We start from the raw sequence: 25,377 nt of genomic DNA, 5'->3' as shown, positions 1-25,377 counted from the left end.
TGCAGAGACTAGATATACTGATATAGAAAAACTCTGCCTTTGTTTGTATTTCTCCTGTATCAAACTTAAGTATTATATAAAGCCAGTTGATGTTTACGTTTCATCTCATTGTGATGTTATTAAACATATGTTATCTAAGCCAATACTACATAGTCGAATTGGCAAATGGGCTTTGGCCCTTACTGAATATTCATTAATATTTCAGCCTCTCAAGGCAATGAAAGGTCAGATTGTGTCAGACTTCATTGTCGACCATGCGGTGGTTGAGAATCATCAGCATTATGTGGACTTAAAACCTTGGAAGTTATACTTCGATGGTTCAACGCATAGAGAGGGTACTGGGGTTGGAATATTGATAATTTCTCCTGATGGAATTCCAACAAAGCTCAAGTTTAAAATCGAAGGTCCATTATGCTCCAACAATGAAGCTGAATACGAAGCATTAATTGCTGGACTTGAGGCTTTGTTAGAATTGGGGGCAACCAGAGTCGAAATTAAAGGAGACTCCGAATTGGTCATCAAACAATTGACAAAGGAGTACAAGTGTATCAAAGAGAGTTTGATCATGTATTTTGTCATCGCAAATAGGCTACTCAAGAAATTCGAATATGTGGAATTAAAACACGTATCAAGGGTGAATAACCAGGAAGCAAACGACTTGGCACAATTAGCTTCAGGATATAAAGTATCAAAAGAAAAGTTTGAGGAATTGATTGAAGTAAGAGGAAGAGCAATGTTTACTAAACTTTCGCCAAGTGATCTAGAGAACTCACAATTGGGTTATGCCAACAAAGAACAATTCGAAGTACTAAATATAGACTCGTTGGCAGACACAGATTAGAGGAGTCCAATTATTAGCTACCTAAAAAACCCTTCGACGGATACAGACAGGAGAATCAAGTATAGAGCATTGTCATATTTTTTGATGGGAAATGAATTATTCAAGAAAACTCCTGAAGGGGTATTGTTGAAATGCTTGGGTGAAGCAGAAGCATATTTGGCTCTGTCGAACGTACATAGTGGGGCATGTGGTGCACATCAAGCAGGGCACAAAATGAAATGGCTCTTGTTTCGTTATGGGATGTATTGGCCTTCGATGTTAAAGGATTGCATAGAGTTTGCGAAAGGGTGCCAAGAGTGCCAAGAACATGCAGGTATCCAACACGCTCCAGCAAACGAATTAAGTACGATAGTAAAACCATGGCCTTTCAGGGGATGGGCATTAGATTTGATTGGAGAAATTCACCCCAAGTCATCTAAAGGTCAAAGGTACATTTTGGTAGGAATAGACTATTTCACAAAATGGGTCGAAGCAATACCACTGGCAAATGTGGATCAAGAGGCTGTGATTGAGTTTATTCAGAAACACATTATATATAGGTTTGGAATCCCAGAAAGTATAACAACTGATCAGGGATCAGTCTTTACTGGTCGAAAAATGCAAGACTTTGCCAGAGAAGTAGGTTTCAAGTTATTTACTTCTACACCTTATTACGCCCAAGCAAATGGACAGGTTGAAGCAGCAAACAAAATAATAATTGGCCTTATTAAGAAACATGTGGGAAAGAAACCTAAGAATTGGCATAAGACTTTAGATCAAGCGCTCTGGGCTTGTCGGACATCTCCAAAAGAAGCCACAAATACAACTCCTTTCCAGTTGACGTTTGGACATGATGCAGTACTCCCAATTGAGATATGTTTGCAATCGGTAAGAATACAAAGACAAGCAGACATCCCTCCCAACGTATACTGGGAGTTAATGATGAATGAGTTAGTAGATTTGGACGAAGACAGACTTCGGGCACTGGAAATGATAAAAAGGCAAAAGGAAAGAGTGTCCAGAGCATATAATAAAAAGGTGAAAGGTAAAACTTTTGTTAATAATGACTTAGTTTGGAAAGTTATTTTACCTATAGATCGAAAGAATCAGGCACTTGGTAAATGGTCCCCACATTGGGAAGGACCCTTCCGAATCTTGAAAGTATTCTCGAACAATGCTTACGAAATTGAAGAATTAGCAGAAGATCGTAGGATCTTAAGAGTAAACGGGAAATATTTGAAGAGATATAAACCAAGTATGTACGAAGTAAGGATTGCAAAAACGTAGATACTCAGGGTACTACGAAAAGCCAAAATGGTCAGGCATGTGTCAAAACATATACGCTACGTTGATCAAAATGGCTTTGCGATCAGAATAAATTTTAAATGGAAGGAAAAGAGTCTAAGGAGACACCAAAAGTGTTTTTCATTTAAAAGCATGGAAGTACATGCATTACAAGGGGTCCAAAGAACAGGATCCAAGATTACAAAAAAAAAAGGGGGCATATAAATAAAGAAAAAAAAACCCTAAGGAAAAAACTAGCTAGTTGATCCTTTGGTCCAAGCCTTCCAAGGACAGCACAGGCGAAGGTTCAGCTTCGAACATATCCCTGGCTCCAGAGCCACGCATCCGCCTCACTACACCTTTCTTCAGGAAAATGTAACTGAGGAGTCTCCCGTAGGGAAGACAAGTCACACTCCCTCAACGGTCAACACCGATAGAGACAGCTTTAACAAGTCCTTTAAAGATCATTAAAGGAATGTTAATTTTCCTCCCTCGAAGACCACAGAGGATGAACTCCAAGTCTTCAACCATGATGTTGTTTTCATCGATCCGCCGAGGTTGGAAGTTCCCCACGAGCATCTGGTGCCAGATCCTGATGACTTTGGCACTGAAGCGATCATTGTCCATAAGAGTTCTCAACATGAGATGAGTAGTCATGCTGAAACTGTTGTCATCAAAAGTTTCACCAGAGTTATTGCATCTTATTAGGTTGGCAATAGTGGTGGGAGTGATGCTGAGACGAGCGTGTCGAATTTCAGAATCAATGGTGGTCCTACCTTCAGGATCTATGCGTAAAGACGCATTCATCCAGAATTCTGCCACCATGTTGGGGTAAATAGCACCCTCCAAGACTTCTTCAAAATAGAAGTCCAGTTCTTGGTTGACAAAGAGGTTTTCGATGTTGATAAAATGACGAACAAGTTCATCCTCAGAGAGTCTGAACTCGCCTCTGATGAGGGCTTTGATGTCGTTAAAGAAGAGAGTTTCAGCCATTACAAGATAAGAAAGGTGTTCTGAGAGAGAAGTTGTGTGTTTTCTTTTTCTGTGTTTGGTTTGGAGAGAAAGCGCATGAATGAAGAAATTGAAGATGTTTGGTTTTTTGAAGAAAATGAAGAAATAGGAATGAAAGGTTGTGTAGAAGTGCAAGACCAAGTATTTAAAGGTTTAACGGAAACCCTTTTTAAATCTTTTGGGTAAAATCCAAAGAACACGTGGCGGCTGGTGATTTAATCCAACGGCGGTCGAATAAAGTTAGCTTCACTCCTAGTATGTAGGAGTAATGATCAAGAAGTAAGGTTAAAACGTGGGAATGTAAGTTATGAGAAGACATCTTTGAAAATGACAAGACGTTTCGGAAACAGGGTCATCAATGATTATGACGTTAGTCAGCAGTCTTGGAACTCTCAAAGATCAATAAAGAACGAAATCTTATAATGACAAGAAACGCCTATTTTTGTTGACTCTCGAAACAGGCATTTATTGGGGGCAATTTGTTAGCTGAAGATTTCGTTTTGTAGTATTTATCCTTCGAAGAAATAGAAAATCGAAGGAAAGATGGTTACTGATGGCCATCCCTTAAAAATAAAAGAATGGCTACTGATGGTCATGCTTCGAGAGTAAAGATTTCTAAGTTCGCTATGAAGATAATGAATACTGAAAGCTAGTGAAAAGTATGTGTCTTCGGGGACTTAGACAAATTTATAAATATATTCAAGTATTACTACTTAGCGTGTGTTTTTTTCGTAGTGTTTGTTTAATACACTGCCACGCGTCGAAGACACACTCAGGCGGGAAGATTTGAAATTCGAAGACGGTTTCGTAACTGTCTAAGTAACAGATGGCATCGCTAGAAGTTCTTATGAAAAACGTGGCAGCAGATTAGTATAGGACCGTTAAGGTCGAAACTAGTATAAATAGGAGTCTTAATGTTAGGATTCTGTGTGTTCATTTTGTACAAATCACTCACATATTTACTCAAGTATCAAGCGTTAAGAGAAAGAGTTCGCTGAGAAAATGTACGTATGACACCACCATTTTAATACATGTGTATTATCTTTTGTTTTTTAAATATCTTCCAGAATTACTGCATTTCGTTTACTTCTTGCCATTTACATTTCTGTATCTTTACTTTAATGTCATTTACTTTCGAATTACTTTCATGTTATTTACTTTCAAAGTCTTTTACATTTCTGCAGTTTAAGATTCTTTACGTTTCAATAGTCCTTTTAATTTTCTATGTTATGTTACTTATCTTTTCGCTGAAGTCACATTTATATATAACAAAGTGATTGTCAAGACTATTTGTTCTTTAATCGAACAACGCTTATTGAAGAAGACAAATAATGAATATGGTTCGAATGAACGTTGATGACAATCTTCTTGACTATGTGTCCTAGGATCAATCTAGTCGATCCTGCGAGTAACCAAATCATATTTATTATAGTTTGGAAGACTAGCGGTTGTTTACCGGAAATCACCGTAAACACTCCTACAATGTGCTGTGATTGCATAAATTCCTAAATTCTTTTGATTTATCTTTCTGATAGGACGAGATCTGATAGTAGGAGATCGTTATCATTGCAACGATTCGCTCTTGGTTACATCAATCATAATCAGTGGTTGGATCAGGAGGCAGGGCCGTCGTTGAGGGCGTGCAAGGCGGGCTGCCGCACAGGGCCTAAATTTTTTTAGGGTTAAACTACAATTAAATAGGGCCTCATAAAGTATTTGTTAGTTTAAATTGTGATTAAAAAGGGTCCTTATTTTCTTTGTCATGGTTAAACTATAGCAACTCTACACATGGCCTCCGAAAACTTAAAACGACTCTATCAGGAGATTTGGAGGAAGAGTTCCCTGACTCGAGGTAGGGGACACATTTCTTCTTCCTATTGCGATTCCATTGCAATCTGTCTTTGGATCAAACATGATTTAATAATTTAATAGTAGAATTTTGCAGGAATTAAAAATTGACGTCACTGTTTATTGGTGGAACCAAAATTAACAGTGTGTGTGCTATCTATATACTTTAAAAGTCACTCATGCATGATATTACAAACTAATGATTTTAAACAAATAAAAACAACTAAAACACAATATCACTATCGAACTTGTATAAACTTTAACTCATTCAATGTCATTCTTTGCATTTGATTAATTTTCTTACGCCAAACATTCATAACCTTTTTTTATTTAAATCTTTTTTCTTAATTTGAGGATGCTTTTATTCCTTTGTTATCATTAAAATTTATTATACTTATTTAATAGATAAAGTCATAACACATTAAGAGGAGTTTCATATTTGCATCCATTGAATTTTATTTTTGCATCCATTAATCAATTAAAGTTGTAATTTCGTTTAGCATTGTACGACGTTGTTATAAATAAAACACGGATTTAATTAAAATACACGGATGGTGTAAATAAATTTGACAGTGTCAGTAAATTTCAAAATCAAATTATTAATGAGAAAAAATAATATATACATATAAAATAATTTTATATTGACAATCAATTACGATCATGTTAAGTGTCAAGTCACATTGTTATTTTAAAAATAATTATGTGACATGGCTAATTGTTAAATCTCAATTTGGCACTACTATCTTTAAGTTTAACCTCAACATTAATTAATTTGGTAAAATTATTTAACTTTATTTTCATTTTTATTAAAATAATCTGTTTGAATGATGATGATTAATTTTTTTACATTATCTATGCATATCAATTAATCACATAAATCACATTGTAGTGTCAGTAACCAGCAGTCCTGAACACCGTGTTTAGTTTGATGCCCGCAATTGTAATTAGGAGAATATTAGAATCATTTGATGTCAAAACTGACCCTGAATCAGATTATACCGGTGATAATAAAAAAAAATCTGGAGTATAAAATATAAAATATTATTATTATTTTTGAAAAACTAAAATAATATTTAAAGTTAATTTTCATGCAGACACGTGTCGGCAATTGCATTATCCGTGTTCTTCTCGTCTTCCCCTAGCTACTACGGCGCAGTCTCTTATAGAAAGCTGTTAGCCACGAATTCAGAATTCAAAGAGAAAACTGTAAGAACCTTCTCAGCGCTTTCATCACGCAAGCTTATTTCTCTTTTCACATCCTTTCACTATAAACGGTTACAACAAAACTGTTTCTAACCAACTTTCTTTCTTTTTTTTCTCTTCGATTCTTCCAACTGCCATAGCCACAACAATATCCAAAATGCAAGTTTCAGGTGCAATCACCGACGTTTTGGTGGTGCTTCCTTCTTCATCATCGCTCCGGCTACCGGAATTCCGCCATTTGCATGCTCACGACGCCAAGAATTTTCTTTCCCGTCGATTTCTTAAAGTAAGCTTTTCTTGACTAAATCTTTACTTGTAATCTATATCCTGAGTTGGAAAATTTTATGAATTTATTCGCATAATCATAGATTAAATGTTGAAAGTTCAGTAAAAAAGAAAAAGCAGTTAGTTACAAAATTAGTTTACATTCTTTTAGAATTTTCTTGTGTTTATGGCTCAAATGAATTCACGATTCGAAAATAGGGTTTTGGATTCACAATTTGATAACCACTTGTCTCACCTGCTGCAATGCTTATTTATGATGTTGAGCTCAGTGATTACCTTTAATTTATTCATTTTTTAAAAATTATTATCGGTGTGATGTGTCAGTGTTGATGTTGTATTTGCGGTATCCGTGCTTCATATCGTTGAGGCAGAGTTTCTTGATTTAGTAATTGTTATTTACGTGGTATTCTCAATAAACAACTGTTAAGTTTTTCTTCATTGCAGAGTTGTCCTCCATCTTACTTTGCTAAACACTATAATGAACCCTACAATTTCCGAGCTAAAAGATTAGCTGTGAGAGCATCTGCAGAATCAAGTGATAGTTTTGCGCCTTCTCCTCCTCTCGAATTTGAGTCCCCAGTTGGTCAGCTATTGGAACAAATTTTGCAAACTCATCCTCATTTAGTTTCAGAAACCATTGATCAACAGCTAGAGAAACTTCTGGCTGAAAGAGATGCCCAAAAAGAAGAATCTTCTACTTCAGACGTGGATTCCCTTTATAAGTAAGTATAGCAATCTCTTTTTTCCTATTTCCCATAATCTGACTAGAACTAGCTGTGTGGAATGCAAAGCTTAATAAAATAAAATGGCTATAAGGACAACTATAGCAAAGTTTAGGCTCTGAGCACATATTGTGTTATCATACTGTGTAACATCTTTCCAGGTCTAAAGGTCTTCATGCGAACTGTTAGTAGGAACGTTTGCATATATATGTTATAGGTTTCCTTTTGTGATGTGTTTTCTCTTCTTGAATTTCTTAATTTTCTCACTGATTCATAAATGGTTAATGATTAAAGCCACAGACAATGTTATGAAAAATGCTATGTTTTTCGGATAAACTACTTTTGAGAGTTTGTGTGACTTAAAAAGAAGGTATTCACGAGTAATATGAGGATGGTAGAACAAAACTTGGATCTGTTTCTTGGGTAATGTGTGTTTGGTATGCAGTAGAACCACAGCCACAACATGCGTTAGTTAGGCTATGCTATTTGTAGCTTTGAAAAAGCACATTGGAATTAGACTTGAAATTTAAGATTGAGTTATCATGATATTTAAACACTATTAGTCCGTATTTTTCATCAAATGTCAGTTTGTTTAATACCATGCTTAGTTAGTTCATGCTTAAAAGATATTTTTCTGTCAGTTTTATGAAATTGGCTACAGGCAGTGTAGTTAGTAGTATATTGTTCAAGCTAGTAAGATCTTTTCATGTCAACTGTATGGAGCTAGCTACTTATATTACTAATATAAACACATGTATAAGTGCATGGGCACACACAAACTACTAGGAATGTCAACTTGTCTTCGTGGGGATTCCCCGTATGGGGCCCCAAAGACGGGGAATTTTTCCCCCGCAGGGACGGGGATGGGGAACAAAGTCTCCCCGAAGGCACTTCGGGGACGGGGGTGGCGTAAATATCCCCCGCCCCGTGGAGTCCCCGCCCCACTTAAAATAACATAAAGTCCTTAATTTATATATAGTTTTAAATTATTATGTAGGTTTATTTGTCATTTCATATAATTAATCTTATACACAATTTTAAAATATATATGTATCGTTAGTAAAAGAGTGAGATCTAAATGATTATTTCAATTTTATTTTAGTTTGAAATTTTGGTGGTCATGACACTTAATATTATCGATTAAATATTGTTAAAACAATATTTATCATAAAAGAATAATTTCTAAATTTCTTGTGGTTAGTTTTTGAAGCTTTTACTATTAATTTAGTTTAAAATAATAAATAAAAAAGTCATGTTTATGGATCTCCACATGAACCTTGGGGATCCGTGGGGACGGGGATGGGGGACAAAATTCCCCCGTAGCGGGGATGGGGAATAGATTCGAGGGCGGGGATTGTGATGGGAATGTACCCCCGTCCCTGCCCCGCCCCATTGACATCCCTACATACTACGAGTAATTTCTCTTTTCCATCTCATGTTAATCCAAATTTGTTAGGACTTGTGTGCTCGGCCACCCATTGTATTCTAAACCTATGGAAGATTGAAAGAAATTATAGTAGAATATATTTGTATCAATTTTGGTTGCTTGTTTGTTTAGTTATCGCCACGGGTAGTGCAAATGTGATTAGTCTTATCAAATCTGAATTTCAGGAGGATATCTGAAATCAAAGAGAAAGAAAAGCGTACAACATTGGAAGAGATAATGTACTGCTCGATCGTAAACAGATTTCAACAGAGCAAAATTTCAATGATACCAAAAATATCAACAACCTCGGATCCTAATGATCGAGTGGATGTATGGCCAAATCAAGAATTTAAGCTAGAAGCTGTTCATTCTCCAGAGGCATTTGAGATGATACAGAGTCACTTATCTTTGGTACTAGAAGAACGGACTGTGGGTCCTCTCCAGACAATTGTTCAGATGAGCAAAATCAAACTGGGAAAGTTATATGCTGCTTCAATAATGTATGGATACTTTCTCAAACGGGTTGATGAACGGTTCCAACTTGAGAGGTCATCGGGAATACTTCCACAGGATTTTAGTAGCGAAAATATAATTTTTGACGAACCATCACCACCAAACAAGCTCTGGGATTCCGATTCCTTGATTAGGATCTATCCAGATGAGGAAGGTTATTATGAAAAGGATTACATGGATACTGGTGAAGGAAAATCATATGGACTGAAAGCTTATGTGATGCAGTTGGATGCAGATACACTTCAGAGACTTGCTTTCTTACGCTCCAAGGAAGCTATATCGTTGATTGAAAAGCAAACTCAGGCCCTCTTTGGAAGGCCTGATATTCAAGTTACGGAGGATGGTTCAATTGAAACTACCAATGATGAATTACTTTCACTTACCTTCTCAGGCGTGACCATGCTGGTTTTGGAAGCCGTTGCTTTTGGATCATTCCTATGGGACCAAGAAAACTATGTTGATTTTAAGTATCCTTTTCTTAATAAATAGAAGACTGTACCTGTTGATTTTTCTCCCATTCGTTTAGATTGTAAATGTAAAGCATGGAGCTTTACCCTTAAGAATTGATTGCAATTTTAAACAGGAGTAATTTTGCAATATTTCTGAACTAGAGAAAAACCACAATCATGTGAAATATGGTAAAAGTATGTACAGTGCATTAGGTAGAACCCCAGGATAATCTTCTCATCAATGGAAGAGCGAGCTTTGTAATTCATGCAGAATTTCTATTGTGTAATTTCTTTTATTAAATTTCAAATAATAGTCAGGAATTTCATGCAATGTTTCTTACTTTCTTTTATATGGCCATGGACTCACATGGTTAGTAGACTGACATTTCCCCAATTTAAAACCTACATTAACTGAAAAATGTATCTTAAATGCTAAAAGAGTTAATATTGATGAAGGCAAAATATTTTTTTTCTTCCCTTAACTATAGCCTAAGGTACATTCTGGTCCCTTATCTTTAAAAAGTGTCAAAGTGGTCCTTTAATTTTTTAAAAAGGTCCACGTTAATCTTTTTCGTCTAATTTTTGCTAACGGCGTCAACTTTTCCATGTTGTCATCTGACGTGGTGCTGAGTCATAGGCATGGCACGTGAGTTGGCACACATTCATCTTCAAATCTACTTTTAATATAATAAAGTACAATACATATGAAATTCTATCATTAACCCTCTAATCATCCAATTTGAGGGTGATAATCGGGGACACAACGGTAATTGCATATACTTTAATAATTTAATTAAAAATATATATTCCTTAATCATTGCATTACTTTTCAATTGTCCAATTTCTTTTCCATAATTAATATTATTGTCATGCTTTTGTAGATAGTTGTGCAAATCTGCATGGAATACAGCAAATATTTTAACTTTATAATTATTACTTACCTAAATTTGACTGATTTAAATATTTTAATAGTAGATTCAACCATCATTAATTTTAGGACGGCTACTCTCTACTGTGTGTACTAACTATTTGTATTCCCCATAATTAACTTCATTCCAAACAAACTAAATAAATAAAAACTCATATTTTCATTCCACACATCGACGAAAACCGAAGGTCCTTCTCTCTTTCTCTTCACTACTTTTCCCCTTTTATTTTCTTTCTCTCTCATTTTGCTTCTTTTCTCTTTTTGATTCTTTCTTGCATGCACTTTACTATGAAAGATTGATTAATGCTTGCAAAGCCAATTTTTTCAGAACCCTAACCTTCTCTTCTCACAACAAAAAAGAATCCATTTAAAAATACCAATTATTTGTTTAATCAATATCAATATCAAGTTTAACAATTTACCAAAACCATAGCCAAAACCACTCACAAGATGCTCGAAACGATTAAATACTTGATCGGTTGGCCCGGTCTAATAGGATTTGGATCCAAATCCACCGCCGAACAATTTACCGAAACCCACGGCGAACTTTGTTCAATAACCGCCATCAGGTAAATTGTTTTTTCAGATGTACTCTAATGCTCTCCGCAGACTCATATATTCTGCTTTTAGATTCTTGATTTGTTAAATTGTTATAATCTTTTTTATAGTGTTGTTGTCTTAATGATTTGATTTGTATTTCAGATGAAGGGCTGTGATGATTTGGAAACTTGATTGGGGATTTGAGTTTAGGAAACTGAATTTGGTTTTGGTTGATTGTGTCAGGGAACTTTGCTTCTTGCTTCCATTGTTGTTGGTCTGCTTAGTAATTTTCACTTTTTGAATAACTCACCCTCTATGATATTAAGTTCTACATTTTTAACTTTTGTTGAAATAGATTGCACTTCCAAAGGGACTGTTAATTTTGTTTTTGGCAGAAAAGAAGCTGAAAATGCTATAGTGCACATAAGTGATTAATTAATCAAATTTCATTGTATTTTTTATAAGTTCTCTCAAAAAGAAAAAGTTGACCCTTTTTCTTTAATGAATTTTTTTTGCAGGTTATACTCACTCAACTCACTAATAATTATATTTAAAGGTTAGTTTATGATATAATATGCAGTGTTCTTATATTTTTGTTTGGATATATTTTTTTATGTAATGAACATCATATCACTGATTTCTTTTGCACACCAGTAAGATAATTTCATTTTTCTGCGATTGATTTCACATCAGATCCTAATAACTTCATTTGTTTTTTATTTTCATTATGATGTTTTATGTTAATATTGTTGTTTATAGGTACTTCTTAATTGTTCATCCTTTTACATGTTTAAAATATTCCTATCTCATTGCGTTGATGTTTTTTTAGAACACAAGTATGTCTAATCTTTGCAAAAAAAAATTAGTTTTCATGCAATTGGCATCACCTAAGATCTTATTACTTCATTTGTTTTCTGTTTTTCTATTTTGATGCTTTTTGTCTTCTTCATTGTTCATCCTTTTTCATGCTTGCAATATTACTATTTCATTGTTTTTGATGATATTGATATCTCATTCGTTACTTCTGTTTTTGGGTCATCTTAGTTTAAGATCTCAATAGCAAATTAGATAATACATGTTATGTCATCTTGGCTCTTTCACTCTTGTGTTTAATTATTCTTCTTTGTTGCAGGTATGAAGTTTTTGTCATCTTTAAATTGAAAGAGCATTGGGTGGTTGGTTCAATATATTATCAAGTGCATGTTACTTTAAAACAAGTATTCTTGATACTAATATATTAGCTTTACAATGGTGTCACTTTTATTATGTTTCTAATATCTTAATTTTGGTGAAATCTTATAGATCATTTGATTTCTTTCTTCCCGTCTCTCTTCAACTACCAGTAAAGGAGCTTCGAAATTCTTTAATGTCTCCAATGAATGTGTTTCAGATCAATGTACGAATACGTGTTTTTAAAATACTCAAAACACACTATTATACTGTATTTATATATTTTAGATTGACCTCCTTATTTTGTGAACAAACAATTGAATTTTATAGTTATATCATGTAAAGAAAAAAAGACATTATCAAGTTTAATGTTTTTTTACTTGATTTCAAATCCCACAAAAAGTTAACTACAGTGCATTGGTTTTTATGTTGGTACCTAAATGATGTTATATTACCATTGCTACTGGAATAATTTTGATTGCTTCAAAACATAAAAATTGTGCAAAATATTGATTGATAATTCTATTTTACAAAGATACTAATATGTTAAATCATTTGTTATTTTTTTGCTTCGTGACCATTTTGTTTATAAAATTTGTTTAGTAAATAATTCAATAATAATTTACTTTTTGCCTCAATTAAATTAATGTTTTTCAATAATTAAATTATAATAATATTTATCATAATTAATAATTAATTTACATTTATTGAAAAGAAAAAGAGTTAAAAGTGATTCGGATAAATAAGGGGAATATATGAAACCTTATTTAAAGTATTCTTTACACTTAATATTTCATGTTGTATTTTGATTTAGTCTAACAAATATTTAAGTAAATAACATCCATAAGTATTACTACTAAGTAATAATCAAAAGTTGTATTTTTTTCTTCTTAGAATTTGTGAAATTTTAGTAAGTTATTATTACGATTTTATCCATTGGTGGGTAATAATAGACAAGAGCAATTGTTTGAATTTTCATTATAGTTATAAATGTGTAATTTAATATTCTAATTATGCTAATAAAACAGTTATTTTAATATACTTTATAGTCATATTTTGATAATTACTGTGGAAATAAATTATTTAATGTGTATTAAATAAAATGATATTTCCCAATAATGTTTTACACCATTCCAAAAGCGCATGTATTATTGGTATTCATATTTATTTTATCTCCTTAAAAATAATAATATTTAATCATTCTTTTTAAGATCTCAATAAATGAAATTAATTACATTTTAATTGACATTAATTTATTAATGTTTAAGTTATTTTAGATATATGACCACAAGTACAATAAATATTAATTAACAAAATTACTGAAAAATAAATAAATTTTTTTATAATAGCTTTTGTATTTTTGAATATATGATAAAAACATGTTTTTAAATTTTGATAAATAATTTTCAATTAGATTAAATATAGGGAATCCCATAATGCTGAAAATAGAAGAAGTTTTACTATGATAATAAGAAAATTGATTTTGCTTCATGAAACATTCATAACACATTATTATTTAAGATTTTCGAAATATTTTAAGTATATTTTATGATTTTCATTTTAATTGTTTTGGAGAAAAAATTTGTTTTTTTCAATTGCCGTTTTTAAAATTCATTCCAACATTATTATTCATTTGTAAATAATGCATATTTATTTATTAGCACAACAAACAAAAATAGATATATCATTTGAAAATAATGCATTTTTAATTGGTTCATTTGATTTTTAATTATTATTTAATCAAGAATACTCATATTTAATTTTACGGGATGCATTTAAAATATTAATTAATTCAATTGTAAAAACCGGAATAAGTTACAAATACAATTATTTTTGTGAAACGGGAATAAGTTCTAAATATTTTTAGAAATGGAAATAAGTCAACTGCTAATACAATTATTTTTGTGAAACGGGAATAAGTTACAAATATTTTTATAAACAGAAAAAAGTTATAAATATTTTTAAATGTTCATACAATTATTTGTATAAACGAAATTAAGTTATAAATATTTTACTTATCACATTCCATTTTTTTTAAAAAAAATTCTTTTAAGTTTTTCAACAATTGTTATTTGTTCAAGATTTGTCATAGATTCAATATAAAACTTAACTGTCTTTAAATTTATTTTCTATTAGATGATAAAATCATTTAATATCAATAGTATCCATAAATTTACAATACAGAAAAATTTAAAAATTATAGGCATGCCCGACGAGCCGAACCTATTTTTTTGACGGGCCGACAAAATATTTACTTAAATTGAACAATATTAGAGATCATATGTTTAATGACTTCTCAATTACTATAACATGTGTTTTTTACCCGATATTAGAGATCATATGTTCAATTTATTAAATCTAATCATATTATTAAACCAATATATTTTTTTGGTGTATAATATATTTTATTTTATAATATTTGTTAAAAGAAATTGTAAAATTAAAATTATAAGTAATTATAAAAATTCTAACCATGTCTGACGGGCCAAACCTGTTTTTCACCATATATTTAGTTTAATAGCAATTACCAACTCTATATACTCATAACAACTACTACAACTTGATAAATTAAATTAATATTTGTATGACTTCGTATAAATTAATATCTTTTTTTTACTATAACTATATAATATTTATTTAATATTTATTTCGACTTTACGTGACCTGTGCGAACGCACGGGTCCATTGCTAGTTCATTAAAATTCTAAAAAACCCATGCCATCTAAATTACAAACTATAACAACTTTCCACTGCACCATTTCATAATTGCTGCTCATTATTTCATTCAATTTTATTATCAAAATTAATATTTTTACTGTTTATCCTCTTCCATCAACATTTAACAATTTTCCATCATCACAATACTTTCAAAACCAGTGGCACTATTCTTCAAACCACCAAGTTCCAATTTTCACAGTTACCGTAACAATACATAAACCATTTTTATTTTTTAAACCATACTAACATCACTAAAGCATCAGATTTTAGATTTTATTCTAATGATTTTAAATATTCAAACTTTATACCATGATTTTATTGATTTAATTTTCATTAACTCTACATCAATTATTCAGATTTCAGATTAATTCAATTAATACAGATTTAAACTCCATTAAACTTATGTTACTTATCCCCGTTAAATTATGATAGGTAAAAATCAAATAAAAAGAGGGCCTCAAGGGAATTAGGGTTATCCCTTAATGTGGCCCTTGAATTTAATTTGAAGCTCCCTCCCTCTACTCGCTCAGTGAAACGGCGCCGGAGAAACTTCATCTTCTCCGAGCGTATCCTTCACCTGCCGCCGTAAACTGCAAGCTCGCCACCGTCACCGCCTCACTCCCTCTCATCTCTATCTCCGATCAGTTATTTCCTCTTTCTCGATTCAAATCTCCTTTCAGATCCAATCTTGTTTCAAATCGCGAATGTAACAATAACAGTGTGAACATGAATCATAGAAGGGATTGCAATTATGTGTATTCAAAACTCAGTTGCCTCCTCCATTTCCCGCTCTGAATCTTTAATCTCTGAATCTCTAATACATAAATATTCCAATCTCATTCTTTTCTCTTCACACTCAGAATTTGATTTACAGTTCATAAAATCTAGATCTCCGAATTTTCTCACAAAAATGCCAGGTCGTGGAAGGAGAAAAACGTGATTCGTAATGCTGTTACATATATTGTGAACATGCAAGGAGGAAAACTATTACTGCCATGGATGTTCTTCAGAGACAAGGATGAACCCTATATAAATTTGGATTTGGGATTTGGGATTTTCCTCGGCAATTCAATTCAATTATATAAAATAATAATAATAATAATAATACGGAAAGGCCTAACCTGAAACTTTTTGAATAATTAAATGACTTTTTAAAGACAAGGGACCAGAATGTACCTTGGGCTATAGTTAAGGGACAAAAAAGGTATTTTGCCTATTGATGAACTAGCATGCTAGTCATAGACTCATTTGATTTTTACTTGGTCACTGTCTTCATTAGCCAGAGAAACAGTTTGATTTTTATTTGGTCACTGTCTTCATTAGCCAGAGAAACAGTATCCCATATTTTTCTTTGCAGTTTGGCAATCTTGGTATTTTCGTATTTGAACTTGCTCACATTAGATACAGTTGGCTTTTAAATAAAGTTTGTCTTTAGGCATTATGAATATGAACTGTTTTAACTACATCTCAAAGGTCAAAATCATTTGATTTTATCTAGTAGTAGTGAACAAGTTCATAAATTCCTTCAAATAATGATAATTGAAGATCACACAACATACTTCGTACCTGTATAAAGTATCTACCACTGAATTTTATTTCTGTCATTGACACTTGACAGACAGCTCACAAATAGTTTTTCTAACTTAATCCCGCACAAGGCATAATATGCAAACTACTAAGCATTATTTGCATCTTAGCCTTTCCAACCTATATGCTACAAGAATTCATCATACCAAGTTTCTTAAAGCTTCAACTCAAAGTTAAAGATAAATGATTTAACTAACAATGACAGGGTCTCATCTCATCAAAACACTAATATTGTGATTTTATTTTAACGTCTTGAAATAATTTTATTTTATCATTTTTTCGGCAAGGTTGACTCAATTTTGGGCCCGCGTTGGTTAGGTTGAGCGCCAAATTTTGCTTTGACGTATCTGGGGATCGCATCCGGCCAATGGTCAGTTCTCCCTTTTTCGTCCTAGGTGAAAACCTGGTTTAAGGACGACGTATTCGGGCTCCATCACCTACGTTATGGAGTGGCTAGCTACCAAGAGAGACGCGTGTCAAATGCGATTTTGTTTATCTCATTTTGAGGTCTCTCTCCGCTTTAATCGTATGCCTTGTTCTACAATGGATGAGACAATCATACAAATTAGCGAAAAATTATCACAATACTTGATTCAAGGATTCAAGGACGTTACATACATTATAGAGGCTTCTCTAATCTGCATTCATATAATCTGGGGGGGGGGGGGTTGAAGACGTGGCTAAAATACCAGTTGAGCTTTGTAGCATTCCATGTTATTGGGATGAGTTCTTCGAACAAGGTTTCCATAGTGTAAGTTGAGTTTTGTAGCATTCCATGTTATTGGGATGTGTTCTCCGAACAAGGTTTCCATAGTGTAAGCTATATTTCATGTACTACTTTTCATTTTATAAGTTCCTTCTCAGTTGGCAGCGAGCTTACAGTCTCTGCCATTCTTTTCCCTAACATTGGTTTGTCTTAAAACGAGGTCGCCAGGCTAGAAGCTTCAAGATCTAACTTGTTTATTGTATATGGAAGTGGTTGTTGGTTTTATGATGGCACTCATAAAAGCGGTAAAGGCTGTTTTTTCTTATAGGAGGTCTATTTCTTCCATGATCACTTGGGTGTTATCTTCTTTTGTTAATGAGTGTGGTGTCCTCCAACTAAGTTCTTCTAGCAAGGGGTGTGCTATCCTCTAACTAAATTCTCCTTAGATTTTTATTTGTATAAATGAGTGGTTTATATCTAAGATTCTAGTGCTCGCGAGTTTTGGTGGGACATTCTTCCACTTTGGTGTTATGCATCATAGGGACATGCAAGATTTCACGTGATTTGAAATTCGCTAACTTTTTCCACGCCATGTTGACATACCGCTGCAATAGTGGATCTTTGGTTTACAGTTCCCTTTTGACTTGGGATACCACTGGCTGTGAGTTCGTTAGAAACTTAGCATTCTTTGCCCTTATATGTGATGTCAGCATGAGACCGACGATGAAGGCTTCGTGCCTAGCTTGGTTGTTGATAGTGGGGAACTTGAAGCGTAGAGATACATAAACCACTAGACCAATTTCAACTTCGAATATAAGTTTGACATTGCTTCCTCTACCGTTGAACGATCAGTCTACGAACATGACCCACGTACTAGTTGGTTCTGACGCTTCTAGGGCCATCTCTACTATAAAGTCTGCGAACACTTGGACTTTTAGCGCTTTCCTAAACTTAAAAGAGACGTCGAATTTAGATATATCAATAGACCTTTTGATCATCCACCCTACCAGATAGGCATGTGAAAGACTTGTGTAGGAGGTAGGTTTGTCCAGATAACGACGATGCGTGATATGAAGTAATGTTGTAGCTTACTAGAAGCAATCACTAATGCCAATGCTACCTTATCTAACCTTTGAAAACTTGTTTTTGGTGGTATGGCTAATACTTTAGATACGAAATATATCGGGCTCTAGTTATGGCCTATTTCTCAAAAGAGAATGACACAGCTTCATTTGTGGAGACAACCAAGTAGAGGAACATAATTTCCCCTGCAACCAGTATGGACAACATTGACGGGATAAATAAGGCCTTTTTCAACAACACAAACACTTATTCTCATTTTAGGGTCCAATCAAAACAAGTCTCTTTCTTTAGTAACTGGTAAAACGGTAGTGTGTCTTGATTCGACCTCGATATTAATTTATTTAAAGTCGTGAGCATTCTTCTTAATTTGTGCTTTCATCTTAATACCCGCTTCACACTTGTCAGAGTTTGTCTCTATGCCTCTATCTATCATATAGAAGTCCAAGAATTTGTCGGCTCTGACCCTAAAGGTGCATTTATATGGATTTAGTCTCATGTGGTGTTACCGAACCCGACAAAACACACTATCTAAGTGTCTGTCGTGTCACTCTTTTTCACTGGGTTTGACGACCATATTTTTCAAAGATTTTGTTCATTATCCTCAGATACGTCACTCCTGCATTTTTTAAACCAAAAGGCATTCCATTGTATCAATAGTTGGCTCTGTTCGTCGCAAAAGCAATTTTATCCATGTCCTCTTCATACATGGTTATCTAATTGTAGTCAGAATATGTGTCCATGAATGATAACAATTTGTATCCAACTGAGTTGTCTACTAGTTTATCGATTTTTTGGGAATGGATATGAGTCTTTCAAACATGATCGATTGAGTCCAGTGTAGTCAACACACATTCTCTTTTTCCAAAATGCCTTTTTAATTAGTACGACATTGGATATCCATTCATTATATCCTACTTTATAAAAAAAATTGGCATCGAGAAATCCTTTAACCGTATTCATGTCCACTTTTCCCTTTTTGTGGGACTGGTGTCTCCTTTTTTGGGCCACAGATCGGGAAGAAGGCTCGATATTCAACCGATGACATGCTATATTGGGGTCCATACCGTCCATTTTCCCCGAGAGACTGGGAAAAGGCCGACGTTGTCTCACAGGCATTAAATGAGTCTTTCCTTTAATGTGGCTGTAAAATTAGCTCTCACACAAACTGTTCTTGTTGGATTCTCATCAAGCAGTACAACTTTGAAGTTTCCATTTAGGATAAATCTTTGGGATTTCGCTCGGGTCTTCGGTGTTATGCTGAGTTTGACATCTTGTTGGACTTCATCTACTCGTACATCGAGGTCAATTGCAGCAACAAATGACATATGTGTCTTCTTTCTTTTCTTTTTTTGGAGTCGAGGGTGATAACGCGAGAATTCTTTAGAATTAGTTTGTGATAATAGACGAGCCTACATAGATCAACCAAAACAATTGGTTCACTTCAATTGGGCAGTAGAAGCCACAACATCTAGCGTTTCAAGGAAAGATCTTTCTATGATGCAATTGTAGATGCTTCTACAAGGAGTTACCAAGAAACACATATTCACGGTCCTTTCATCATTCCCTTTTTCAACGATAACTAGGAATTCCCCAATTCCGCATAAGCGAGTAGTGGATCGCTGAATGCTAGAAGGTTCTTGCCTTCATATGGTATGATGCCTTGATTGTGTAACCCTAAATTCTTAAAGACATCGGAGTGAATGACATCACAAGAATTCTTGCCATCAGTAAGGATCCCTAACACCAATTGGTTCGGTATGTCGACATTTATAACGAATAATACTGTCACGTTCGGAACTCCGACCACCTTCTCGTGTTTGATAACTCTTAGACATGTTTGTCTTATACCCATCTCCTAGTTGTTGTTGATGATCTCAAAGAGCTTGGTGCTAGTTGTTTTTTTGGTTGCTTACGTCCCCCTTATTGGATGGTACACCATCATTCAGAGAGACAAAACCACAATAAGTCCAACAACACTACCGAAAGACGACGCCACTGGTCGCTGTAACCACGATGAAACCAAGATCTCGGTAACCAAGATAAAACCAATATCACGGTAATAAATGTTTGGTTTTGGATTCAAAGGATCTAATCGTGGAAATTCATGAGAATCGAAAGTCGATTCCCACAGACAACGCCACTATTCCGTACACTATCCAATAATGATGAATATAAAGATGTGGAGTTGACTGGAGCGACGACAAATACTTTTTAGTACGAAAGAGTGGAATGAAACTCCGTAGTCAGCACTTCAAAGCAAAAGTCAATGAGATATAGAAAAAATGACGATGTAAGTTATGATGGGAACAAATTTGATATATGTTAATTTTTTTAGGTAGTGTTAATGAAAAAATAGATATATGTTAATTGTAATTTTGCCAAAACAAAATCATACTATTGATATTTAAGTTGGCCACCACTCGCCTAATTTTCAAGTATTACATTCGTTTTATTTACCGAGATGCAAAATCTACGAACAACCACCGTAGCTTGTCTAAAGAGACAGTAACATTCTCCGGTAGCACCGTCTATCACAATTTTTTGTTCGAAAGCCGAAACCCGTTTATTATCTAACCCGACCCGCTTTCAATCTCTCTTATAAAACCCTCTCTTACATCCTCAATTTCTCATCCTTCATTTCGCACGCAAACCCGATCCTAGTTTCAACTAATTCATTCATAGTTTTCACAATCGCATCACAATTTTCGATTCCTTCTCCGCCACAGCGTAATCGTCGCAATTCACCATGGGTTACGAAGACAATCCGTACGTTTTTTCCCCTTTCTCTCTGAATTTTTGTGTTAGGGTTTTGTTTTTCTAGTCGATTTGATTGAATTTGTTTTGATTTTGCATTTTAGGTATCGCGATGAAGACGGCGAACCGTTGATGGACTACGACGATGTACAATCTGACGGCGAAGCGACACCGGAGCCGCAACAGCTTGACGATTTCGAGGAGGAAGATGTCGACGATTGGCGTGGTAGAGAGAGGTCGCAAACTCCGGTCCATGATGCCGATTCGTCGAAATCGAAGCCGAGGAAGAGGCTGATTAAAAAGAGTGATACCGGGAAACAGTCGGGGAAGCTCTCGGTTGCACCGGAGCTTGAAGATGAGTTGGAGGAGGACGGTTATCCGGCGATGGATGATGAGGGGGAAGGGAGGAAGAGGAAGAAAGAGAAGGAGAGTGGATCTGGGAAGAAGGAAAAGAGGCTGAAAGGGGAAAAGAGGTATGGTGAAAGTAGCGGTGGAAAGAGTGGGTCTAGATTTGGGGGTTCAAAGAAAGGGTTTGCTGGGAAGGCTGGGAATGATCATGAGGGTGAAGTTAAGGAGATGTGGGATACAATTGCTGGAGGGGATTCTGAGGTATTATTTTTTGATTTTCCATTATCAATTCACTTTTGGTTATGAATTGTATCTGATGCTAGTTTTCTTTTGTTTCCTTTGTCAAGGATGATCATGAGGGTAACAGGAATATGGATGATGATAACTTTATAGATGACACTGGAGTAGAACCTGCTTTATATGGTTATGATGAACCACGATCTCCTGGTGATGCTCCTCAGGTTGACACTTTATTCCCTTATTTCTTTTGTGAAGATTTTATGATAAAATTTTAGTTAAATTAAATCCACTTAGTTTTATAATATTGTCATCACAAGTTCTTCAACTCAGCTGTAGAATTTTTGAAAATGAAATATGTAGTGGTTGTTTTTTGTGGTTAATCTATCTCATTTATAGTTTAATCATATTGTATTGTGTACTAAAGCAATTATAGGATTTCTTACAATGGTTATCAAAAGCTTTTCTGATACATTTTCTCTGTTATGTGATTTTCTAGGCAGAGGAAGGTGAGGAGGATGATGAAGTTAAGGATCTTTTCAAAGTGGGTAGGAAAAAGAAGAAGAATGAGAGGAGTCCTGCAGAAATCGCTTTATTAGTTGAGAATGTCATGGCTGAGCTTGAGATTACTGCAGAAGAGGATGCTGAACTGAATAGACAGTTTAAGCCCGCTATTAATAAACTCAAGAAGTTGCCTCTTCTCCAAGAAGTCCTCTCGAAGTAAGCCGTTTGTGCCTGCTACTTTAGATTGGTTGTTTGTTATCTTGTATTTTTTTCCCGTTATTTAAGTTACTTTTCACCCTCTATGTCACAGGAAGCAGCTTCAACTTGAGTTTTTAGATCATGGAGTGCTTACTTTATTGAAGAATTGGCTTGAGCCACTTCCTGATGGAAGTCTGCCTAACATTAACATAAGGACAGCAATTTTGAAGATTTTGAATGATGTAACAAGTTGATATCAATATATTGATGTAGATGCAATTATAATTATTTTACTAAGATTATTAATCTTACATTGTATTCATTTTTTTTATTATGCAGTTTCCCATAGACCTAGAGCATTTTGATAGAAGAGAACAGCTGAAGAGGAGTGGTCTTGGAAAGGTGGGTTTCTGTTGATTTGATGATGTGAACAAAATAATAGCGGATGTCTACATGTAGCATGTTATTGGAATCTGGAAGTAATATCTTAGACTGATATTTTCATTGTTTTGACAGGTGATTATGTTTTTATCAAGGTCCGACGAAGAAATCAATGTAAATAGGAAATTAGCCAAAGATTTGGTTGATAAATGGGTCAGTAGAAGAGATTACTTAACTCTCGCTCTGTCATTATCTTTTATCTAATTTTCAAACCTGTCTGGTTCCCTTCACTTTATAGTGTTTAATTGTGATTTCAGAGCCGACCTATTTTTAATAAAAGTACTCGGTTTGAAGACATGCGAAATGTTGAGGATGACAGGGCTCCATACAGGAGGCCATCAGTTAAAAAGTATGCTTATACCTTCTTTTTTAAATTGATTGGTCCAGTCATTATTAGATTGGATTTACTTGTTGCATTATGACAGGTTGGATTTATATAGTTTTTTTGAACTTTAACAGGCCAGCAAATAAAGCTGCAGGGATGGAATCTAGAGATGGCGATCTTGATTTGGATCTTTCACAGTAGGGATTGAATGATGTTTATAAATTTCTTTTGTTCAGTTTCACTTCAGCAATCACTGATTTAATTTGGATAGTAAATTTCTAATTGTAATGCAGGCCTAGGGCTGGACAGTCATCTTCCCGGCAACATGCATCAAGGCCAGAAGCAACACCTTTGGATTTTGTGATCCGCCCCCAATCTAAAATTGACCCTGATGAAATTAGAGCCCGTGCAAAACAAGGTTCACAAGACCAGCATCGAATGAAGGTTGGTGTTTTTCTTTTTATTTTTATGTTTAAGCTCTGGCTTTTTATTCCAATAACAAGTATGTGAACAAAACATGAAGATTGAAAATTATGTCCACTGCTATGATGATTAGTAGAATTTGACCGGTTTGGATTGTTAACTGCAGATGAATAAGAAATTGCAGCAGTTGAGGGCTCCAAAAAAGAAGCAGCTTCAGGCTACAAAACTGAGTGTGGAAGGTCGTGGTATGGTCAAGTACTTTTAAATGGAACCAATACTGGATGGTGGATTTGTTTGTTGTACGGAAGAATTTGATGGGGGATGTCATCAAAGTACTGTCTCCCCTTTACTGCCTTTGTTGTGTATTGAATTGGAAATGTGAAGCCATAGAATATTGGGCGATTATTATTTACATTTTTGTGTCTGTTATTTCTTTTCGACTATCAAATAATCAAGCTTTGGTTTGTCAACAATGTAGTGAAAATGTGGATTTTGCAGACATAATTTGTCGAAGTGTTGGGTTCTTTAAAAACTTTTGGTGTTCATCTGTTGTTTCATTCTTCCTTTCTCCTTTCTACTATGTGATTGCCATAGTTTTCAGAATCTGGGTAAGAGATGAAAATTGATGTAATTATGTTGTTTAATAAGCCGTAATGTTATATAAAACAAATTATTAACCATATTTGTTGATGGTTATTTCTGTAAAAGAATTTAATTGGTTACTTGTAATAGATATTTTCTTTTACCCATATATTTTTACGTCTACAAGATTCAAATTCAAAATCTTGTTTGTAGACCAGTTTTATTTGGACCAACATAATGAAAGTATTATATAATCTTTTTTGTTAATTTGGTAAATGTGTTTCTCCATAGTATAGAAAAAAGCACCATTTTATCAAAATTTTCTCTTTTAGTCACTAGGAAGAAGAATGACAACTAGTTGATACTTGATACTACTGGCATTCTAAAGTATATTAATTTAAGTCCAACAACAGTACTCGAGAGAGTTAATCAGGATAATACTGTTGACTTGAAAATCTCAATGAAGAGTCTCAACTGCGAAGGTACAAGAACAATAACCGGAATACTAGCAAATGACATGGCTGTTATTATAAGTCCTTGATGTCCCTTTAAGAGCATAGCAAGAGAAGCACAGAAAGCAACCATCACGGGCACCAGAGAAGAAAATCGCAATGAGGCCGAAAAGTAACTTGAGCGGCAAGGATTTCAAAAAATCCTTTTCTGCCATAACGAGAGCAAGAATTCCAATGAAGAGAAGTACTGAAGTTGAAGAAGTGAAAAGAGATATTGCATCTCCTATGATGAATATATTAAATGTGTAGTCATGTAAGAAGAGTGGAACTCCACTGTCTTGATTGTTTCCACCTGGGACAGTGAAAGCTGCAGCAAACAAGTTTCTTGTGGCTTTCTATAAATATCTCACTGAGGCTTTTTGTCTTCTACATTTTTTGCTTCTTTACACTTGGGGTGCATAATTTTTTCCACTGCCCGCATTGATGCATTTTATATATCACTTCGCACAGACCCGTGCTGTCGCACGGGTACATTATTTATGGTGTAGTATTTTTTGAATTATATGAAAAAAATATGAAATAAAAAGTTTGACCAAATTGTATATTTAAAATAGAAATTAACCATTAAAAAAAATTAATTTCAACAACATATATTGTCCTTTTGTTTGTGTTATGCCTTTCCTTCAAATTTTGATTTGGGATAGACATGATGTTATGTTGTTTTGGTTGTTCTTGATTATATATATATATATATATATATATATATATATATATATATATATATATATATATATATATATATATATATATATATATATAT

General features: G+C 34.1%; 2 protein-coding genes and 1 long non-coding RNA gene across 5 annotated transcripts; all 3 read left to right on the top strand.

Moving 5' to 3' along the window:
• The first annotated feature begins 6,060 nt into the window (after window positions 1-6,060).
• Window positions 6,061-9,892, top strand: LOC131651822 (UV-B-induced protein At3g17800, chloroplastic-like). Of its 2 annotated transcripts, XM_058921528.1 has the most exons (4): window positions 6,061-6,169; window positions 6,307-6,452; window positions 6,896-7,173; window positions 8,785-9,892. In XM_058921528.1, exons 2-4 carry the CDS (start codon window positions 6,324-6,326, stop codon window positions 9,599-9,601), a joined length of 1,224 nt encoding a protein of 407 aa, XP_058777511.1. In that variant the 5' UTR covers window positions 6,061-6,169; window positions 6,307-6,323; the 3' UTR covers window positions 9,602-9,892. The 2 variants fall into 2 exon arrangements, with proteins under 2 accessions (XP_058777511.1, XP_058777510.1); XM_058921527.1 differs by having other exon boundaries at window positions 6,142-6,452.
• A 694-nt stretch (window positions 9,893-10,586) lies between these two features.
• Window positions 10,587-12,425, top strand: LOC131646638 (uncharacterized). 2 transcript variants are annotated; one of them, XR_009297549.1, is made up of 4 exons: window positions 10,587-11,058; window positions 11,192-11,312; window positions 11,548-11,585; window positions 12,162-12,425. It is a non-coding gene; the product is annotated as an uncharacterized LOC131646638 (long non-coding RNA). The 2 variants fall into 2 exon arrangements; XR_009297548.1 differs by lacking the exon at window positions 10,587-11,058 and having other exon boundaries at window positions 11,065-11,312.
• An 8,323-nt stretch (window positions 12,426-20,748) lies between these two features.
• LOC131651821 (protein IWS1 homolog 1-like) lies at window positions 20,749-24,068 on the top strand. The gene is made up of 11 exons (XM_058921526.1): window positions 20,749-21,059; window positions 21,152-21,656; window positions 21,743-21,856; window positions 22,132-22,352; window positions 22,447-22,576; window positions 22,674-22,736; window positions 22,851-22,928; window positions 23,033-23,124; window positions 23,235-23,297; window positions 23,394-23,544; window positions 23,690-24,068. The coding sequence occupies exons 1-11, from the start codon at window positions 21,040-21,042 to the stop codon at window positions 23,786-23,788; spliced, it is 1,536 nt and encodes a 511-aa protein (XP_058777509.1). The 5' UTR covers window positions 20,749-21,039; the 3' UTR covers window positions 23,789-24,068.
• Window positions 24,069-25,377: the final 1,309 nt, after the last annotated feature.

The sequence above is a fragment of the Vicia villosa genome, linkage group LG2 (genome assembly GCF_029867415.1).
Source record: "Vicia villosa cultivar HV-30 ecotype Madison, WI linkage group LG2, Vvil1.0, whole genome shotgun sequence".
NCBI lineage: Eukaryota > Viridiplantae > Streptophyta > Magnoliopsida > Fabales > Fabaceae > Vicia > Vicia villosa.
The sequence above is the reverse complement of the archived record's forward strand: the minus strand, read 5'-3'. Positions and strand labels throughout refer to the sequence as shown.

Bases quoted from the DNA above. Each gene is read 5' to 3' on its own strand.
- LOC131651821 (XM_058921526.1), top strand. From the start codon at position 21,040: ATGGGTTACGAAGACAATCC. The intron at 21,857-22,131 runs GTTGACACTTTA...GTGATTTTCTAG, and splicing joins CTCCTGGTGATGCTCCTCAG to GCAGAGGAAGGTGAGGAGGA. The intron at 22,737-22,850 runs GTGGGTTTCTGT...TTGTTTTGACAG, and splicing joins AGAGGAGTGGTCTTGGAAAG to GTGATTATGTTTTTATCAAG.
- LOC131651822 (XM_058921528.1), top strand. From the start codon at position 6,324: ATGCAAGTTTCAGGTGCAATCACCGACGTTTTGGTGGTGCTTCCTTCT. The intron at 6,453-6,895 runs GTAAGCTTTTCT...TCTTCATTGCAG, and splicing joins TTTCCCGTCGATTTCTTAAA to AGTTGTCCTCCATCTTACTT. The intron at 7,174-8,784 runs GTAAGTATAGCA...TCTGAATTTCAG, and splicing joins GACGTGGATTCCCTTTATAA to GAGGATATCTGAAATCAAAG.